This window comes from Rhyacophila brunnea, unplaced genomic scaffold (assembly GCF_057557595.1).
Source record: "Rhyacophila brunnea isolate RB1 unplaced genomic scaffold, BYU_Rbru_1.0 scaffold_10, whole genome shotgun sequence".
Lineage (NCBI taxonomy): Eukaryota > Metazoa > Arthropoda > Insecta > Trichoptera > Rhyacophilidae > Rhyacophila > Rhyacophila brunnea.
This window is the reverse complement of record NW_028232752.1, coordinates 35,138,640-35,157,026: the sequence shown is the minus strand read 5'-3', so window position 1 is coordinate 35,157,026 and position 18,387 is coordinate 35,138,640. Positions and strand designations below refer to the sequence as shown.

The 18,387-nt window shown below is 33.0% G+C and overlaps 2 protein-coding genes across 3 annotated transcripts in view; one reads left to right on the top strand and one right to left on the bottom strand.

Annotated features, from left to right (window-relative positions):
• Positions 1 to 10,266, bottom strand: part of LOC147079145 (uncharacterized) — a 71,845-nt gene extending 61,579 nt beyond the window's left edge. Inside the window, exon 1 of the mRNA XM_085953627.1 lies at positions 10,195 to 10,266. The gene's annotated coding sequence lies outside the window, so the exon portion shown is untranslated. The remainder of the gene's footprint in view (positions 1 to 10,194) is intronic.
• Sam-S (S-adenosylmethionine Synthetase) lies at positions 4,776 to 17,770 on the top strand. Of its 2 annotated transcripts, none has more exons than XM_085953639.1 (10): positions 4,776 to 4,961; positions 5,314 to 5,391; positions 5,505 to 5,627; positions 9,566 to 9,678; positions 11,391 to 11,534; positions 12,083 to 12,169; positions 13,476 to 13,607; positions 14,809 to 14,991; positions 16,144 to 16,277; positions 16,749 to 17,770. In XM_085953639.1, exons 1-10 carry the CDS (start codon positions 4,847 to 4,849, stop codon positions 16,849 to 16,851), a joined length of 1,212 nt encoding a protein of 403 aa, XP_085809765.1. In that variant the 5' UTR covers positions 4,776 to 4,846; the 3' UTR covers positions 16,852 to 17,770. The 2 variants fall into 2 exon arrangements, with proteins under 2 accessions (XP_085809765.1, XP_085809773.1); XM_085953647.1 differs by lacking the exon at positions 9,566 to 9,678 and adding an exon at positions 7,260 to 7,372.
• The last annotated feature ends 617 nt before the right edge of the window (positions 17,771 to 18,387 follow it).

Here is an 18,387-nt window from a genome sequence, read left to right as displayed (position 1 = left end):
TAGTTAAAAACACTTTCATATTAAACCAATACTGTTGCTAACTAACTATCCTGGCTTAACCGAACAGCTCGAAACAGTACGTAGCATCTGGCAATAGTGGTAAGTCTTTGTAAGGTAATAAAATTTAAAAACAAAAAAGCCTCGAAATATGATTCTTGAGGATATGTCATACTTGTCCCGAAATTGTCTGTGTTAAAGGGTTGGGACCCCTAATAGCGACATATATTTTTCTGAAGAAATCGTTTGAACGCAATATTCAAAAGTGACACCCTACTATCCCTAAGTTCTTCCTTTAGGTATGGGTGATAAAGATTGACCTGAAAGTCAACCAATCAAATTGTTAAAATTGCCGACATGGAGAGATAGATGCATGTTGGATATCAAGTGCAAGGGTCGAAAAATAAATAAATGAGTATAATATACAATAAGCTACATCTCTCAAACAAATTTCATTATCTAGTAGTGGTTACACCTGAGATATTATGAGAAAACATTAAGGTAGGTAGATAAAAACGCGATATGACGTGGCAACGAAATACTAGGGACCGATAAGAGTGGATTCCGTAAAGAGAGGCCTTCGTTCAGTAATGACATAAATGCCGTGACACGACAAAGATTGGGAAGTACAGATGGTACAGATGAGAATTTTTAATAATCCATAGGTTAATAATAACCTCCCACTAAATTGATGTTTTAATTGATTATTGTAGTGCAAGTGATGCTCTTTTCAAAAAATCCCACAAAAGTATCAAAAACGCTAGTTTTCATAGAGATTTTTGAGTTTAAAGTTGGTGTGTTATATGAAAAACGGACACTTTTCACACATGTTTGTGAGTCTCCTGTAAAATTTTGTAAATGGCTTTTGGCCCACTTTGATACTAAGCTACTCTAATTATTGTTACGTATTTAAAAGCATTGATTATTCTCGAAAATAAAACAGTATATTAGTATTTTATTTGATACAAAATTTTACAATAAATAAGAAGGTCTCTATAATATGTATTTGTATTTGTTTCCGTGCCTGTATCCGATGTTTTCCAAAAATGTCGACCATCGATCGAATATTATGTTTACTCCTCGCGGTTGGTTAATTATAATTTTACTATTGGCCATTCATGCTTTCCAATAAATTTCTGCAAACAATGTTATTAATAACACACACGCAAACAGCTAAAGGCAACCTCTAATAACCTTTGATAGAATTATGTTTCAAATATATATAAATGGACAATATTTATCGGAGAAATAATAAGTACGTTGACAACCTTTGATTGAATTTTGTTCCAAATATAATAAGTAAATGGACAATATTTATCGGATAAATAATAAGTACGTTGACGTTGCTATAAAAATAACAAAAAATGTTAAAAACAAATCAATATTGTATTGTTTTATAATAGCAATATCATTTTTATAATGATGCGCACACTATATTATGTACATATTTCAATAATAATAGTAATAATATTATTGCGTGCATAAGGTTGTTCAAAACAAAAACATTTCGTATGTATCTATAATAATGACCCCTAGTATAAAATATATATATATGAGAGTTTAAAGGTAGCTAGGTAATACCTAGGTTTTCGTTATTCTTAGAATACAATTATTAGCTATCGGTTAAATATAAATATAATACAAAAATAAATTTAACATCATGTTTAGTTTTAATTCTTATTGATAATAATATTTTTTAAATATTATTATATACTTATCTATTAATTAAAATACAAAATAGAGATCGGATTATGAAGGCTTGTTGTAAAGATGTAGGTATGTAAATGTGCCTACATAGGCACCTGTCACATGGATGACTTTTGTTTAACAAATATACCTACCTAAATAAATATAAGATTTTATCGATTTTGTAATATTTACATACTATTATCATAGCTAATGATGTCCATATGGCCTATAGCCATATTGAAATATATGCGTAAAAAAATTGCTGACGATGATAAACATTATTATTAGTTTCAGGAAACGCTCTAAGTATATAGTAGTACCAGCCAATGTTTAATAATCCCCTGTAACTTACACAAGCAATAAACAAAAATACGGTATAATACTGGTCAGTGAGGTCCATAGTTAAAATCTAGGGGCGGCAGGTTATAATATATGAAAGTATGGTGAAGCAGGCTAGTATGGTGAAAAAGTATGGTGAGACGGGCTGGTAATCAATGTATGGCAAAATTTCCACGTTAACATTATATTATATGGGTACGTTATAATGACCAAAGTAAATCCTCCGTGATGCCCTGTATTTTTTTTATCGCGTCGCTATTTCTCGTAAGTTGTCAGCTATTATTGGCCTGCTTCATTCAGTTGTATGAGAGAGCCGATTGCTTGCCCCTCTATTTATTTAATACCTCTATGGTTAAAATGCTGCCCCTATGCAGTCTCAAATAGCTGCGCTGCACTCAACTACTATTGATTTAGTGTTTATGTAAATTTTATTCTTTCCCCACTATATTTTATTATTTTAATGGATAATAATATAATGGCAGTCTGATCCAGATATCCTCAGAAAATGAAAGTGAGTAATAACCGTCTAGTCCAGTCAAATTAGACCGAAAAATACGTTATGGTTGCAAAAGGTCGGGTAGAAGATTTTTTTTTAATTTGTATATATGGTAATGAGTGACAAGAAAATGAGTTTTTCCAATTCGGATGACTTCGGCACAACTTTTGGCGGGCAAAAAACCGCAAAATTTTGGGTATTTTTTTGGTTTTTCGGTTATATCTCAAAAACGGTTGGTCGTAGCAAAAATATTGTTCTATATAAAATTAAAGCTTATTAGATTTCATAAAATGTTTATAAAATACATTTTTTCTATCTATGACCTTTTATGAGATACTTGCTGTTGAAAACAGTATATCGTCGCTCTAGGATTATATTGTCCAAAGCGACAATATGTGAAATGTTCAGGAGACGAAAAACAAAGTTCATTACCTTATATTTCAATATTATTATTTTATTTTTACATTTAATAAATAGGTTGGATAGGTAATGGTGGATTTATTACATTCATGGAATTTGGGCCACAGATAATGGAGTGACTAGTTAGATAAAGTCCATTAATTTCGCTGGGTTTTTTCAGTTAATATGCTATTGATATTAAATGTTTTGTTATTGTTATTTGAAATTATCCTATAATTACCTTTTATTGGTTTAAGAATATCTTTCTCATTCAAAATATGGTCAGTAATATTAAAATTATTAAGAATTGAAATTATTAGGGTACCTACTTATATAATAATAAAAGATAAGTTACATATTAAAAAAAATATTTGGGGTTTATTAATTAGTTAATTAGTTGGGTTTACAAACTAGTCTTTATTGTCAATGGGCGCAATGTTCCAGATGGTGCGTGGGGGTGGGGGGAGGGTTAGTGGGAGTGGTAAAAAGGGCCACATTCTAATTTCTACTTTCACCAGCATTGAGACTCACAGCACCAACATTAACAATCAGTTTATTGTGGTAGTATAGCAGGCAAAAAATTCTCGTCTTCGCAGAATTTATTCTAAAAAGTTGTATTATTCACAAACCCTTATTTACCGCCCCTAATCAGCGCATGATCTGTCTGCATCCTGGACGTTACTGATACTGATATACTTAATGTATTTTAATTGTTCGATACATAATTATATGGTCTGTTTCGCTTAAATGGATTTTTCGAAGCTTGTACCTTAATCTTTTTTTTTGTTTTATTCTGACATTTTACGCTCGATGTCTTTGATATAATATTTTTTGTAATGAATTCTTATTTTAAGATTTCGTGTATTAATTAAATGTATTATAACATCTGATAGATTCATATTATAATATGGATATACCACATCGATATAATGCCTGCACAGGGCAAAAAATGTTTACCTTATTTAAAAAAATGAGATAAATATATTTTTAACAAAAAATAATATTATATTATTATTGGTTTGTATGATACACCAGTGCTTTGAACGGTCGCTGTGCTATAATCATTATAAATATTTTAATCATATTCCATCTCGTTGTTTGGGTTAAGAGGTCAGCAATATATAAAACGTTGTATCACTCGTGAGTTGTAAGTCTACAATTCGTCGCACCGAGTTACACAACTCCAATTTATTGTTTAATCGTTTACTTGCTTGCAACTATTTTTAATTTAAAAATACGTATCATAAACTACTGTTAAACAACTGTGATTTTAAGTTAAATCTGTGCTATTTACTTGGATTCCAAAAGTTTAAAAGTTTGTTAGGTAGTGAAAATTTTATTAACTATATTACGTGAAAATTTGAACATTTATTCATTTTTAGTGTCTTCAAAAATTCTTTAAATTATCATAAATCCATAAATTGTAGTTTGTAATGCATCACGTAACGTCTTTGAAATGATTAAATTTAAATAAGATTTTACTATTTTGTGTTATTGAACAATAGATTGTAAAATAACTTCAATTAGTTTCTACATAGCTTCTGGAATATTTCACAATTTATAAACATAAAATGTGAAAAGACGTTTTAATTTCTCATAACAAACTATTTAAAAATATTATTCCTCGGGTTTAGACTACTATTTAAGATGTGGTGGTTGATTTAAGTGTATTTTCATTTCAAAATACTTCCCATCGCACCATTTTTTTTATCTAATCAATAGTGATTCAAAATCGCCGCTTTTTTGCAGATTGCGTGCGCATCGAAGAAAGAAGATCCGACCAATAGCATCGCGCGTTAAAGTCAGCTGACCCCAGCTGCGTGAAGTTATAAATAGCAGTGAAATCCTGAAACTCGGTCTCTTTTCCACAATATTTCTAAGGGGTGTTGGGGTTTTGATCGTGAAGAGTGCAAATTAAGGTTCAAAATGCCCGAAACTTGCAAAGTAAACGGATACGCCAAAACGAACGGACACAATTATGAAACACAAAATGGATCAACGTTTTTATTCACGTCGGAGTCGGTCGGAGAGGGCCACCCAGGTTAGTATTTATTTAAGCCGCATTGATTATAAAGTTACAATGGCCGCCGACTGGACATGTGCGCAATAGCCGTAAACAGCTACAGAATGCAAAGGCGCCAGAATACTACACCTCTATTTTGACAATCGAGACTGTCATCTGACAGAAGAAATCTGTGAAAACACTTCGATTCGTTGTCAACACAATTGAATCATTGTCACAACTTCCCATGTTTTTGTTATGCTTGTGTTGCATGCTTTCACACGTGGGATATAGAAAATTGCCTTTCAGGCATTTACAGAAAGTCGCTAAATATAAATGAACAACTACTATTTCGATGGCTTGAATAATTACGCATTTCGTTTTTCCCCAGATAAAATGTGCGATCAGATAAGTGACGCAATTCTCGATGCGCATCTCATCCAAGATCCGAACGCGAAAGTCGCCTGCGGTGAGTACTCATTTTACATGATACGCATTATTATTTTTCAATGTTGTGTTTATGTATGACTATTCCACTAGTCGGGCATCGGAGCATCTTTTAATTTGTTGTGGTTATTTCAGAGACTGTCACTAAAACTGGAATGGTGCTGCTGTGCGGAGAAATAACATCAAAAGCAGTCGTGGACTACCAAAAAGTTGTAAGGGACACCGTAAAGCACATCGGCTACGACGACTCGTCTAAAGGTGATTGTTTTGTAATATTGTGAATCAAACAAACATTAAATAAAGCCAGTGTTACACTTGGACGTTTGCCAAGACATCGCTCACTTATATTTATTTTGTCGGCTAATTCTGTCAACAAATTATAAGCTGGTGATAGCTGAAAAACTAACATTTTTGTGTATATTTCAGTGTATTGTGAATGTGTCGTAAAGAACAAGCTATTATGGAGAAATGTTATAAAGTTTTCAAAAAATTATGTGTGTAGGTATAATATATGCCTAATAGCGCCTGTACACGTGCACGGAATTACTGTTGGCAATCGTGCTTATTTTAAACTATCATGACAATAACTTTACACGTAAAAGTGCTGACTGTCTCCAATCTCATTCTTCAAGAGTAAGCGAGACGCGAGGTTGTCATTTTATACTACTATCTGACAAGTCGTATGGAAAATCAGTTATTTATGCACCCAATCTTGCCACTGCAGGATAATACATGTTTCCCCATACATTTTATTAATGTGCAACAGTAAATCTATGCATGTGTAAACGGGGTATAAATCAATGAATATCAACCGTCATTTTTTAAACCGCCAAGTAGGTTTCATTTTTCGAAATAGGAATTCCAAAAGTGTTTAAAAATTCAACTATCCCTTTTAAACGAATATTAGGACATTAGGTACAATTTATTTTTACTTGTTTGAATGTTATGTACCTACCTATATATGTTGTGATAAGAAAATTTCACCAGTTATCAAGCTCCGTTCCCTAAATTATTTCGCCATTCGGTGCAATATGTATATTGCGTGTCATTGAATAATTCTTTTAGATGATGTTTGTCTAATAAAACAAACAAGTCGCAGGAGACGGCATTATCTCTTATGCAAATATTAAAATTCTCAGTTACCGTTGTGAAAAAGTTCATGACAAACATTGTCTCTGGGCCTGTTCGTCACCCGGTTTTCCCATAAAATTATTATCACAATTGGAACATTGATAATTATTATTCGAAGACTAATAACATTTGATTTAAATCTGTATTACATGTTCGATTTAGAATTAGGTTTGTTTTTGTTTATATTATGTAAACATTCACAGTATTGAAACTGGGGTCACTTCATATCTATGAACTCCCACCCCCCCTTGGTTGTCATCTATTTTTCAAACTTGTGACGGTGATATAAATATTTCTATAAATGAACTCTTTACCTATATTCCAATAGTTTTCTTATTCTTATTGCAAACAATTTTATCATATCTATAGCAATTCAATAGGGAAATAATCTCTTTCACTGCAAAGCGAAGCATATAATATATTCTGGGAGAATCTGTTGGTAGCCTTTCGCTCAGTTGAAAAATGACATGTGAATTATCTACTAATTTTCAAATATAATACCTGTCAATTGCAAGTACGGTTGATGTTTTTCGATTCTTTCCGAAAGTTGTGAAATATTTAATAGTTTCTGTGGAGTCCTTGAATTTTAAAGGCCGTATGAAATTGATCATTAAATTCGCAAATGATAGTCACCCCCACCCCTTATTGCCAATATTTTTTTTTAATGTATTCTACGTGCCATATACAAATATAGTAACAAAATCGGTGACAAGTTATTCGATATTTCGGCATTTACTGAAACTTTATACAATTGACCAGGATTCGACTGGAAGACACTTAATCTGCTGGTAGCGCTGGAGCAACAGAGTCCAAATATAGCGGACGGAGTCCACACGGACAGGGAAGAGATGGACATAGGTGCCGGAGACCAGGTATTGGCGACAGGCATGTCGGGCATGACGGACAAAACATGTGCGCTGCCTACCAATGGGATATAACATTAGCTACAAGGCCTTTTCATGGGGACTATTATATTACCATTATATATTGCATCATCATTGTACTCCGAGGACTCATATTTATGGATATAATTATTATTACTGTATCCTGGAACTATTGATATTTTTCAGCATTACATATATTTTTATATTCTACTGATGCTTTTCTTCCATTTTATAATTGATAAGGGGATCTTCTAAATTTGTCCACTCGTAATGATAATTTTGGCATCGTAGTGACAATATAATGGTGATAAATATATATCAAACCGTCTTGGTTGATTTATTGCTATGACAATGGTGACATAACTGTGGCCAGTTAATTGATACGCATGATGCTTTTAAAATCAATATTACGTAGGACAAAAGAATTACATATCCTCATCTTACTGTAAGAATTCGTGAAATGTTTTGTTTTGGTACTTTTTTTCATTATTGTCTATGGCAGTTCATAAATAAAAAAAGTCACTCATTATGTTTTATTTATCTCATATTGAAAAATTTTGCTATAGTGGAAAAAGTCATTACTGTAATATTACCATTTCATCAATGAGTTACTTGCACTAAGATGTTGATTCGGAAATTGCAATTGCTAAAAGTCAATCATTACCTGATCGTCGCATTAGGCTATTTCTTCTGTCATTTCCAATTGATTTAACTGACCAGGTGAATTTGTAGTGACCTCTTACAATTCTTATATCGGTGTCGAAGAGTGGAGGCAGGCTATGGAGATTTGACATAAATAGTACACTATGTCAGTTGTTTTCATCGATTTAAGCATACAAATATCAGATGGTGTTGGTTAGTTTTTAAAATTCAATTGAACGTTGCCTAAACCAAACCATTTTTGACATGATATCTATATGTAGGTATATACATACATTATAGAGATATTTTTTTGTCTTATGATTTGATTTAGGCAGGGTTTAATTGAATTTTAAAAATTAACCTAAAAGTCAATGAAAACATAAGTATGACTGACTGACCAAGTGTTCACTGTTTTGCCTGATCTCAGCGTCCACCCTTCGGCACTGCCCTATATTATCGATTTGATTTGTCAACTTTTTATGTACTTCTCTCCATAAAACATTGAACTGTTTTGAAGTTTATAAATGTTTATAATTCAATGAAAATGTTTGAGAAAACAGAAGAAACAATTTAATTTCACTTGTAATTTCGAATAATCCACACAGGATACATTTTTAAACAATAAATAAATGCTTGCTGGGCTATAAAAGGAGTACATGATATTGATTTGCTTGCACTTATACTTGTGGGTTTGTTATTAGTATAATCAGAAGAAAATATGATGCAATTATGTTAATGATTCCATGTATTAATGTTTATTAATTGTAATACTATTCAATTAAATTTGTTTTTTCATTTGTGTCTTATAAACTTCTTGGACCAGTATTAGTTCTGGTACTGCAGAAAAAAGAATATATTCAATAAAACACCTGTTGGTGTCTATGTTGAATGGGTTCTTCATTTCAATTAAATCTTTTTCCCTTACGGCTTTTGCTAGGTTTAAACATTTTCAGAATAATATTACAAAGTTTATAATACCGATTGAGGGTAAACTATATTTTAAATCGGTTCTAGCAACCTGGGTTTCGCCTCTTGGCATCTTTAAGCACTGTATATAACTATATTATCCGCATATGGTAAAAAAATATACAACTGACACGGGTTAGAGCTACTATTTTATATAATAAAATCTTTTAAAATAACAGTTTAGCATATTATAAATAGTAAGCAACCCTAATCTGTGTCAGTTATATATTTACCTTAGTCCGATACATTTTGCAGACAATATAGTGCCTGAAGATGTCAGAAGGCGAAACCCAGGGTAATAAAACTGATTCATATTAAATAATGACTGCTTTATTAATTCGTATCATGGTTTTTCATTATGTGATGTTTGGTTTCTTGATATTAGTCTACGCATTAAAATTCAACTCATTACAAGACAACCTGTACACATTTTATATTGAAGGACTTCCTTGAAAAAAATTGAAAGTTTATGCTTTGCCTAGCCGATAATAGACCAAACATCGCTTACATGAAATTATAATTATTGGGTTGCATGTTTGCCTTGTTAAAATATTATGTGAAATGGCACGACAGGTTTCGACCACAAGACATGCAACGTTCTGCTGGCACTGGACCAGCAGTCACCGAACATTGCGGCAGGAGTGCACGAAAACAAAACTGATGAAGAAGTGGGGGCCGGTGATCAGGTCAGGATACGGATACATCTTTAATCCAGCAATAATGATGTCTACTATTGCAATAGTTTCCTTTGCTTGCATGTTCTGCTTTCCTAGTACAAATATTTCACTTGGCCATACTGAGCAGATTGCGGAAACTGCCTCTGCTGTGCGGTAAAGCACATCTTATGCATAGCACAAAATATTTGTAGTTATTGATGGCTCTTGCATTTACGATTTTATATATTTGAGGTTCCGAAATATGCCGAGAATTTGTATTAGGTCGATTCGTTAGTCGTTTTGTATGATGGTAATATTTTTCCATGACAGGCAAAGGTTCATGAAATTTTATTCAGTCTTCAGAATACACAATTTCCGTTAAATGTAGAGAAAGTTAGCTTGGAACCTTTACAACTATTAACTGAATCAATTTGAGTATTGATTTTAGACAATGTTGTATTGTAGGCAATGAATCTTTGTAGAGATTATGTATAATTATTGGTCAATACATGCAATTAACACAATCACTGCTGACCTATTAATTACCACATTTAAATAACACGTTAATTATATCTAATGGCCAATTACTCCAAACCCGCCAGTCGCGGCTTTAGCACTAAATGAGTTAACTTTCTCTCACTAATGGCCTGTTTTCATAAATGTTTATGAAATAATGTAATGTTTATACAAAAATGAAATTTATCTTCAATATTTTTGTGTACTCAATATTATTTGGGGCACTTTTTTTAGTCTTCAGACAAATCATCAACAGATTTTTTTATTAATAGTTTTTAAATATGTCACTGATGTTTTTTAAAATTATTTACAATAATTAGCAGTTTAATTAATTACCATTTCTTTTGTTTTGTTTCTCATGTCTGCTCAAAGGTCATTTTTTTTTTAATGATTACATTATTTTCATGAATGTCTAGCCACTCGACATATCAGTACAATAATACATTAATTATTATTTTGTAATATGTATTTTGGCTCGATCCATACTACTATAAACTATTGACCGACCTAAAGAAATGACGCTGATAATATGGGCTAAGGTTAAGTTATAATTAAGTTTGCATGCCCTCTTATTTTAACAAATATATGTTTTAAACTTATATCAGACCTTCACGTTTCATCTGCATGTTTTAAAATTGAACAACATGCCACCAATCAAAGTCTCATTGAATCATAACACAGACAATTTACCATATCATCATTTATTTTGTGTCAGATGATTTTGTTTGATTTTACATTAATGTCAGTATGAAATCTATCTTATGCTTTTTTTTATCTCCATTACGTTCTATATTAAATTTATTGGCAGAAACTTGAGATATTGCTCTTCTATCACTCAAATATTCACATTGGTGTCTCTTGTAGTGAGTTGTTTGGAATCAAAGATAGAACTATCCCATATATAACAATTACCTACATTACAATTTAACCTCTTAATACGATGATATTATAATCTATGGGGCAGTTGTACATTTGCCAGACGAGTCTTATTTTTCTGTTGAACGTTCACCTAAATCCTGCAAGCAAGCTGGAAAAAATTCATCGAATATCTAAAATAATATTTTGAGTCAACAAAATCATATTAATGTCCAAAAACTCTTGTTTTACCTTAGATTACCTCCGCTTTATAGAGACCCATAATCACTTTTAAGCAGTGAAAGTTGTTATTCACTCTACTTTTGTTTTACCTAGATTTTTTTTGTTAATTTAATTTAATTTATATCCAGGGTTTGATGTTTGGATATGCCACAAATGAAACACAGGAGTGCATGCCGCTGACAATTGAATTGGCCCACAAACTTAACTATCGCATCGCCGAGCTACGCAGAAGCGGAGAGCTGTGGTGGGCGCGTCCTGATACCAAAACACAGGTATTTACAACCACAGCCACTAACAATAGTCGAATCGAATATGAATTCCTGTTTGAGCAAGGCTGTCAGAGTGAGAATAATTATAAGGGAGCATCCCTAGAATGTTGTTGCAAGTATCATATTTAAAAGAATTTGTGGGGCCCTTTTTAAGTTCATCAAAAATAATTCATCCGAAATTCAGTTGGTTTACCATTTCTGTTCACAAAATGTTCGATCGTTATTATTATTCTGTATTTTTATAGTAACCATCTGCCTCTTTACAATTTCAAGTACCTGTGCTCACACTAGCTTTTAACTAAGCACACACGCAAAATGTATTTCCGCACATAGCTCGATCTAGTTGAAAACTAAATTTAACTGTATGAACTAATTGAGTGGCTTTGGCTCACCAAGAGTTTGAAAACCCCAAAGTGTGTGGCTTAATCTAGACTCTGGAGAATGTAGAATTTTTATTACATATTTTCGTAGCAACCATCTGCCTTTTTGAAACATACAATACCTTGATTTATTTGTTTGCAGTGTTGTACTAATTATTATGTTGTTTGAAGGTGACCTGTGAATACCGTTTCCACAATGGCGAGACAATCCCACAAAGAGTACACACCGTGGTTGTCTCACTTCAACATTCTGAAAAGGTAATTCTTAAAATAATATTTTACCCTTCGTCTCTATGAGTTACTTATTTATAATATTATGCACCCTGCAATTTATAAAGAGCAAGTAGAATTGTTATTGACTATATTAAAATTTATCAATTAAATTTACCTCCATGACGTTTATCTATATGTATGTAGGTATCTGTATTTCATTTTGATTAATGTATTTATTTTTTACTTTTCTTGTTTTATAAATAATCAAGTTCCTACTTGAACATGTGACATGATAAAAGATTTGTATTAATACTACTGTGTATAAATCATAAATTTTATAAATAAATATTTCCCATGTAAGCTCGAATAGCTAGATAGATGCAATATAACCTCTGTCTGAACTTTTGTTCACTTCCGTAGAATATTATCATTGTTCTAAATTGATGCATCTACTTTTAATAACCTTATCAGTATGTTTGTGAAGGAATTCTAATATAGCTCTCCCAGTCCAATATTTTAATTGATTATTTGAGTATTTTAGTTTGGATAAACACTTTTGGTGTAATTCCTTAATACTGGCAAGGGTCAATTGAGTAGGGTAAGAAGGAATAGGCTTCTCTCATCACTTACACATTACAATAATGACATACTTCTGAGACGTTTTTTTTAACTACATTATGAGTTCATGAGATACTGGATTATTTTGACCTTTAATTAAATTAAAAATAACTTAGTGCAACATGAACATTTCAGAGACTGATAAAGTGATGAAACGTTTGACTGAATAATTAATTTTGATAATTATTATATTACTACTATTTGACTTAATTGGTAAAGACTGCTCGCTTGCATTTGTATGTGAAATAAAATAATTATCACTTGGATGTTCATTTAATTGCTTGAATTTCCAGCAATAAATATGAGAAGGCCTTTCCCATAATCAATGATTAAATTTTAAGTAATTATTCAGTAATGAGTTTAATTTGTTATGAATTTGAGGAAAACTTATTTATCCTACAATGCATCATCATTAGCAATGACCCCAACTGTTTATATTGAAACTGATAAGGAATATACTATTGACATAAAAAAGTGTTTATCTTGTGTAAATTCTATTTTTGTTGCTGGGACTGCCATCTATTTATTGTCACAAATATGGCATTGCCACATTTTATCAATCGTACCTGTATTTGCTACCTGGAATTCTAGAACGATATGCTTGCATTGCATTCCTAACTTGACTCAGGTGCCGACTAAATAGACACTTTATTTCCTATAATTTTCAAAAAAAAAAAATATGTAGATATAAAAATAATGCATATAATAATATATTTTTGCTTAATTTTCTCAGGTCACATTAGAAACTCTGCGTGAAGAGGTAATGGAAAAAGTGGTGAAGCAAGTGATTCCTGCTGAATACTTTGATGCCAATACAATTGTTCACATTAACCCCTGCGGAGTCTTCATCCTCGGAGGACCTCAGGTAAGCTGTACTTTTGGCATCTCCATTTTCTGATACACACGTCATGTAAGTGGTAAGCGCAGTGCAGTGCATCACAATCTTGTCCAGGACTGGTGGCCGGGTGCCGGGCATGCATGGTCCCGTTTTTGTAAAAATTAATCTCTTATTATTTTGAAAAGACCATAGACAACTGATAATTGTTGGCGAGCGTTGACAATGCGCAAAATTCCAGTTATAAAATCGCTTCGATGACTTTTCTTCGACTATTCTTTTAAAACTTACAACATTCATTTAGCTACACATTGTCATTCCATACAATATCTGGAAAAAAATTGGTGTTTTTCTAGAAAGTCTTCCGACAAAAATCTGTAAGGGTCACCCATATTGCAATGTAGGTAGATGTCAGTATGTATAAACATCTAGCGTTAGGATGTATGTATGCACATTGGTGAAAAAACAACCATATTGATGTATACAAATTAATGCAGTTTGGACATTGACCTTACAACACGATAGAATTCAGAGATTTTTCTGTCACCTCCATCTGTATTTATTTCAAAAGAAAAAACATTGGATGATTTCTGGCGAATTAATATGTTTGTGTCATTTTATATTTCACACTGATAATGAATGATTAATAGTATCACCAAAAGTACACGTGGGTTTTTAATGTATTCTATATGAATTGAAGAATATCAGATACAATATAATCGAAAATATGATTTGCGCGTTCTATGCTCACCTAAAAGGTTTGGTTGCTTATGTTCAATTCAATTTCAATTGTCAAAAAGGATCAGTTGCTTTTTTCTATGACTGCAGGATCAGAATACACCCATCCCGTTTTGTCTCTTTGACAAATGTTGAAAGTCATGACATTATATTTTCATGTTGGTCATATAAATATTCATGAATATTTTGGCGATGTGAATAACAAATCATTCCCAATGAAAACGTGCAGGTTTTTTAGTTTTTGAAAAATTAAAATCGAGTTGGTTGAAGAATGTGGGATCAGAATAATACTAATTCTAATTAAATCAATATGTAAACATTTAGCCTCAGTCAGTCAAATTCAAATTATCAAGATATTTTTTGAATTGAATGCTTAGTAGGTAATATTTTCATTTGACAGTTTGGTATAAAATCGAAATTACGTACATACCGTTCTTCAAATATCTTGGTTGCGTATGTAAATGTAATATAGCATTTTCTATATTGCTTTCAGTCTGACGCTGGTCTGACGGGTCGCAAAATAATCGTGGACACGTACGGAGGGTGGGGGGCACACGGGGGAGGTGCTTTCAGCGGAAAGGATTTCACCAAAGTTGATCGATCAGCCGCCTATGCTGCCCGCTGGGTCGCTAAGTCCCTCGTCAAAGCTGGCCTCTGCAAGCGCTGCATGGTTCAGGTAAAATATTTACTCTATCTAACAAACCATCTCTGTTTATCACATATTGAATATTAGTTTGATGTAACATTTACAACATATTTACTTACCTTTAATTTTTAATTAACTATTTCTTTTATTCAAACGAATAATTCACAAGATTTAAGAATATATCATTCTGATTATTGAACATTATAAATAAATTGTTCAATAATCAGAATGATATATTCTTAAATCTTGTGAATTATTCGTTTGAATAAAAGAAATAGTTAATTAAAAATTATTAGCAAGTACAAGAAGTTGCTTAAAAAATATTGGAGAAATTCCTAGACGTCGGTTAGTAATCGTTGTAATAGTAAAATAACTACCTACTTTGATTTAATAAACAAAAATCGATTGCCGAAGTAACATGATTTCGAAGAGCGCTGAGTGGTAGGTATTTAATAGCCAATAGCTTAAATATTTGTCGTCATTAGTATGTCTTCCGTAGCATAATGGCTGAATGCGACTAGTTTGGGGCGTGTACCCGTTGGAGATGCCGGGTTCGATTCCCGACCGGTTGGCTTACTTTTTTCAAAAGAAAGTTTTTTCTATTGGTTGTGATATACTCTCTCAGTTAGTGTTCTTCTAAATAATATAATGTTTTACCTTTAATTATTAAAAAGAATGTTGAGATAATTAATGTCTATGTGTATTTTTTTTTTTAAATAATGCCATGCCTGTAAAAAAAGTAAACAATTGAGGTTACATTAACATACTGTTTACAAGGAATGGTGGTTAGCCTTCGACTCCTGTGTATACTGGATCAAACACAATGCTGTGGGTTCGAACCTGCAATCCTCAGTTTCCATGAACCCTTTACCAAATAGGCTACCGAGGGTGCCAACTAACCCTCTCAAAATGTAAATCGTTATGAAACAATTTTTGATTATTTTGTAATTTTAACATGACTGATATTTAGTAGATGCCAGAATGCCCACTCTTTAAATCTGTGAGTCTTAGTTTTTTCAATATGTGTTTGAATACAGATATGTAAATCCAACTGATTGAGCTAACAACCATTCCTCATCAAAAAAAAGTATGGTGGCAATCTGAGCCCTAGCTGCATCGCAGACAGAATGATATGTTTACCTTTGATACTGTATTGAACATTTGTCGTGTCACTAATTCCAGGTATCATACGCAATTGGTGTAGCAGAACCCCTTTCTATCTCCGTATTCGACTATGGCACCTCAAACAAAACACACGATGAATTATTAAGTATTGTAAAGAAAAACTTTGACCTGCGACCCGGCAAAATTGTAAAGTAAGTTCATATACGATAACTAATTAACTAACTATACTCACCCCCCCCCCCCCCCCCCCCCCGCCATTTACACAGTGTATTATTTATTATGTTCCGCAAAATTATAGAAATGGTTTCATGGTAATAAAAAAACCGTTGAAACTGAGTCATTTGACAAACATAATTGAGAGGTTGGTTGCTGAAAACTATCTCATATTTTGTGTTCATTGCAATAAGTAATGTATTATGTATGAAAGCATTATTTTACCTTGTTTTTCCTTGATAAACTATTGTAGAATTCAAAAAAAATACATTGGAGCTGCGATTGTGAAAGTTAAACATTTTATCATTGAGCTGTTCCATCCTCTGACAATTTAGTCAAAATGATTTTCTTAATATTATATGTTTGATTATAATATCAGACCCGCAATATTCTATTTCCCACCAGAATTTAAATATAATTAATTAATGCGATATTCTTTTTTTTTGCAGAGAATTAAACCTGAGAGCACCAATCTACCAGAAGACCAGCACATACGGCCACTTTGGCCGACGCTGCTTTTCCTGGGAAAACGAGAAGACGCTCATCGAATGACTCCGCTCGTATTAAGCCTAATAATTATTCATCATAGTGTCTGTATATATTTATTTTACTCAGTATCATTCGATAAGTTTAAATCGGGATCTAATTATCTCGGCATAATAATTGCGGTTTCGTGACGTTTTCTTATACATCGTATCTTAACATTTGGACAGCGCTCTTCACGAGTGAGAGTCGCGCACGATTGACGGAATACTGTAAAATGTTCAGTAGATTTTACTAATTAGGTTAGTTGTTTGTTAGGTAAGAAAAAAATTGTTTTGTTGTTAGTGTAAGCCGGTAGTTGCAAGCGAGGCGGCTTCGCTGAGATGCGGTCACAGTCGGTCCGCAGCGGCATCTGCCCGCTCGGCCCTTCTGCAAATACTTGTGTCAAGAGCGGGAGACTTACCATTGCCCCTGATCACTCGCCAATCTCATCCATCTTGTCAATTCTGCACAAGGATGGATGATCTTTCCATCTCGGTTATTATTAAACTGACAGCGCCGGTTGGAATGCGAGATTTCCCGCTCTGCACGCTTTGTGTTGTGTTTACGTAAAGGAGTCAAACTGGAAAAGAGCCATTCCGAAAACACACCGGCCCTCTCGGCGAAGCGCTGCATCGTCTATTCCTTTACCTCCCTTACTCGAATAACTTGTATTCTTGTCTTTGTTATAAATAGTGTCAAGGACTTTTGTTTATTGACGCACAAATTAGTATTTCTTGCAGACATTTTGTGAGTTTAGGGGCGCGTTGCCCATTGATGCAAATCGCCGCGTGCGAGTTATGATTGATATATGTTGCAGTTGTTTCTGTGAGCGTAATATGTTTTTATATACCTTTACAGTTATACCTGTATGTGTAATGAGTTGCCACATGAGTGGATTTTAATAAATAAAATATATTTGCTGGCAAATAACCAGGTTAAAAAATGATGAACTGTTTTATTTATGGAAACACCTTATCCAATTCAACATTCATGAACACACTAATATTTCCCAAATTAATCATCCTTGGCTTAAATTAAGCATGACACACATTTCTCTTGTAATGTTTGCCACATATAATTAATTACGGTGGCCGAGCGGCTTAAGCCTTGGACTATCACGCCGTGGGTCCCAGGTTCGAATCTTGGGTCTGGCAAGTAGACATATTGTTTTTCAATTTGTGTGTGAGATAGGGTATGGACCTAATCGGTTGAGCAAGTGGCTGACATCCATTTCTCGTAAAAAACAAAATCTGTTAATACAAACCTCTACTCTGTGGAGGCCCATATGATCCTATTAGGATCGGACATGGTCGGAAAAAAAAAAAAATTTATTTGTGCAATAGTTCCTAAAATTAACTTTTATGCAAGTGAGTTTAAACAGAACTGTTCAGTTTTGTCAAATTAAACATCCGAACTTGGGCCCCAGTCTGATGATGCAGTTTCATATTAGATGTATATATATCTACACCCACGCAGCAAGCGTTTATAACACCATGGGTCCCAGGTTCGAATCCTGGGTCTGGCAAGTACACATTGTTTTTCAATTTGTGTGGGTCAGGATAT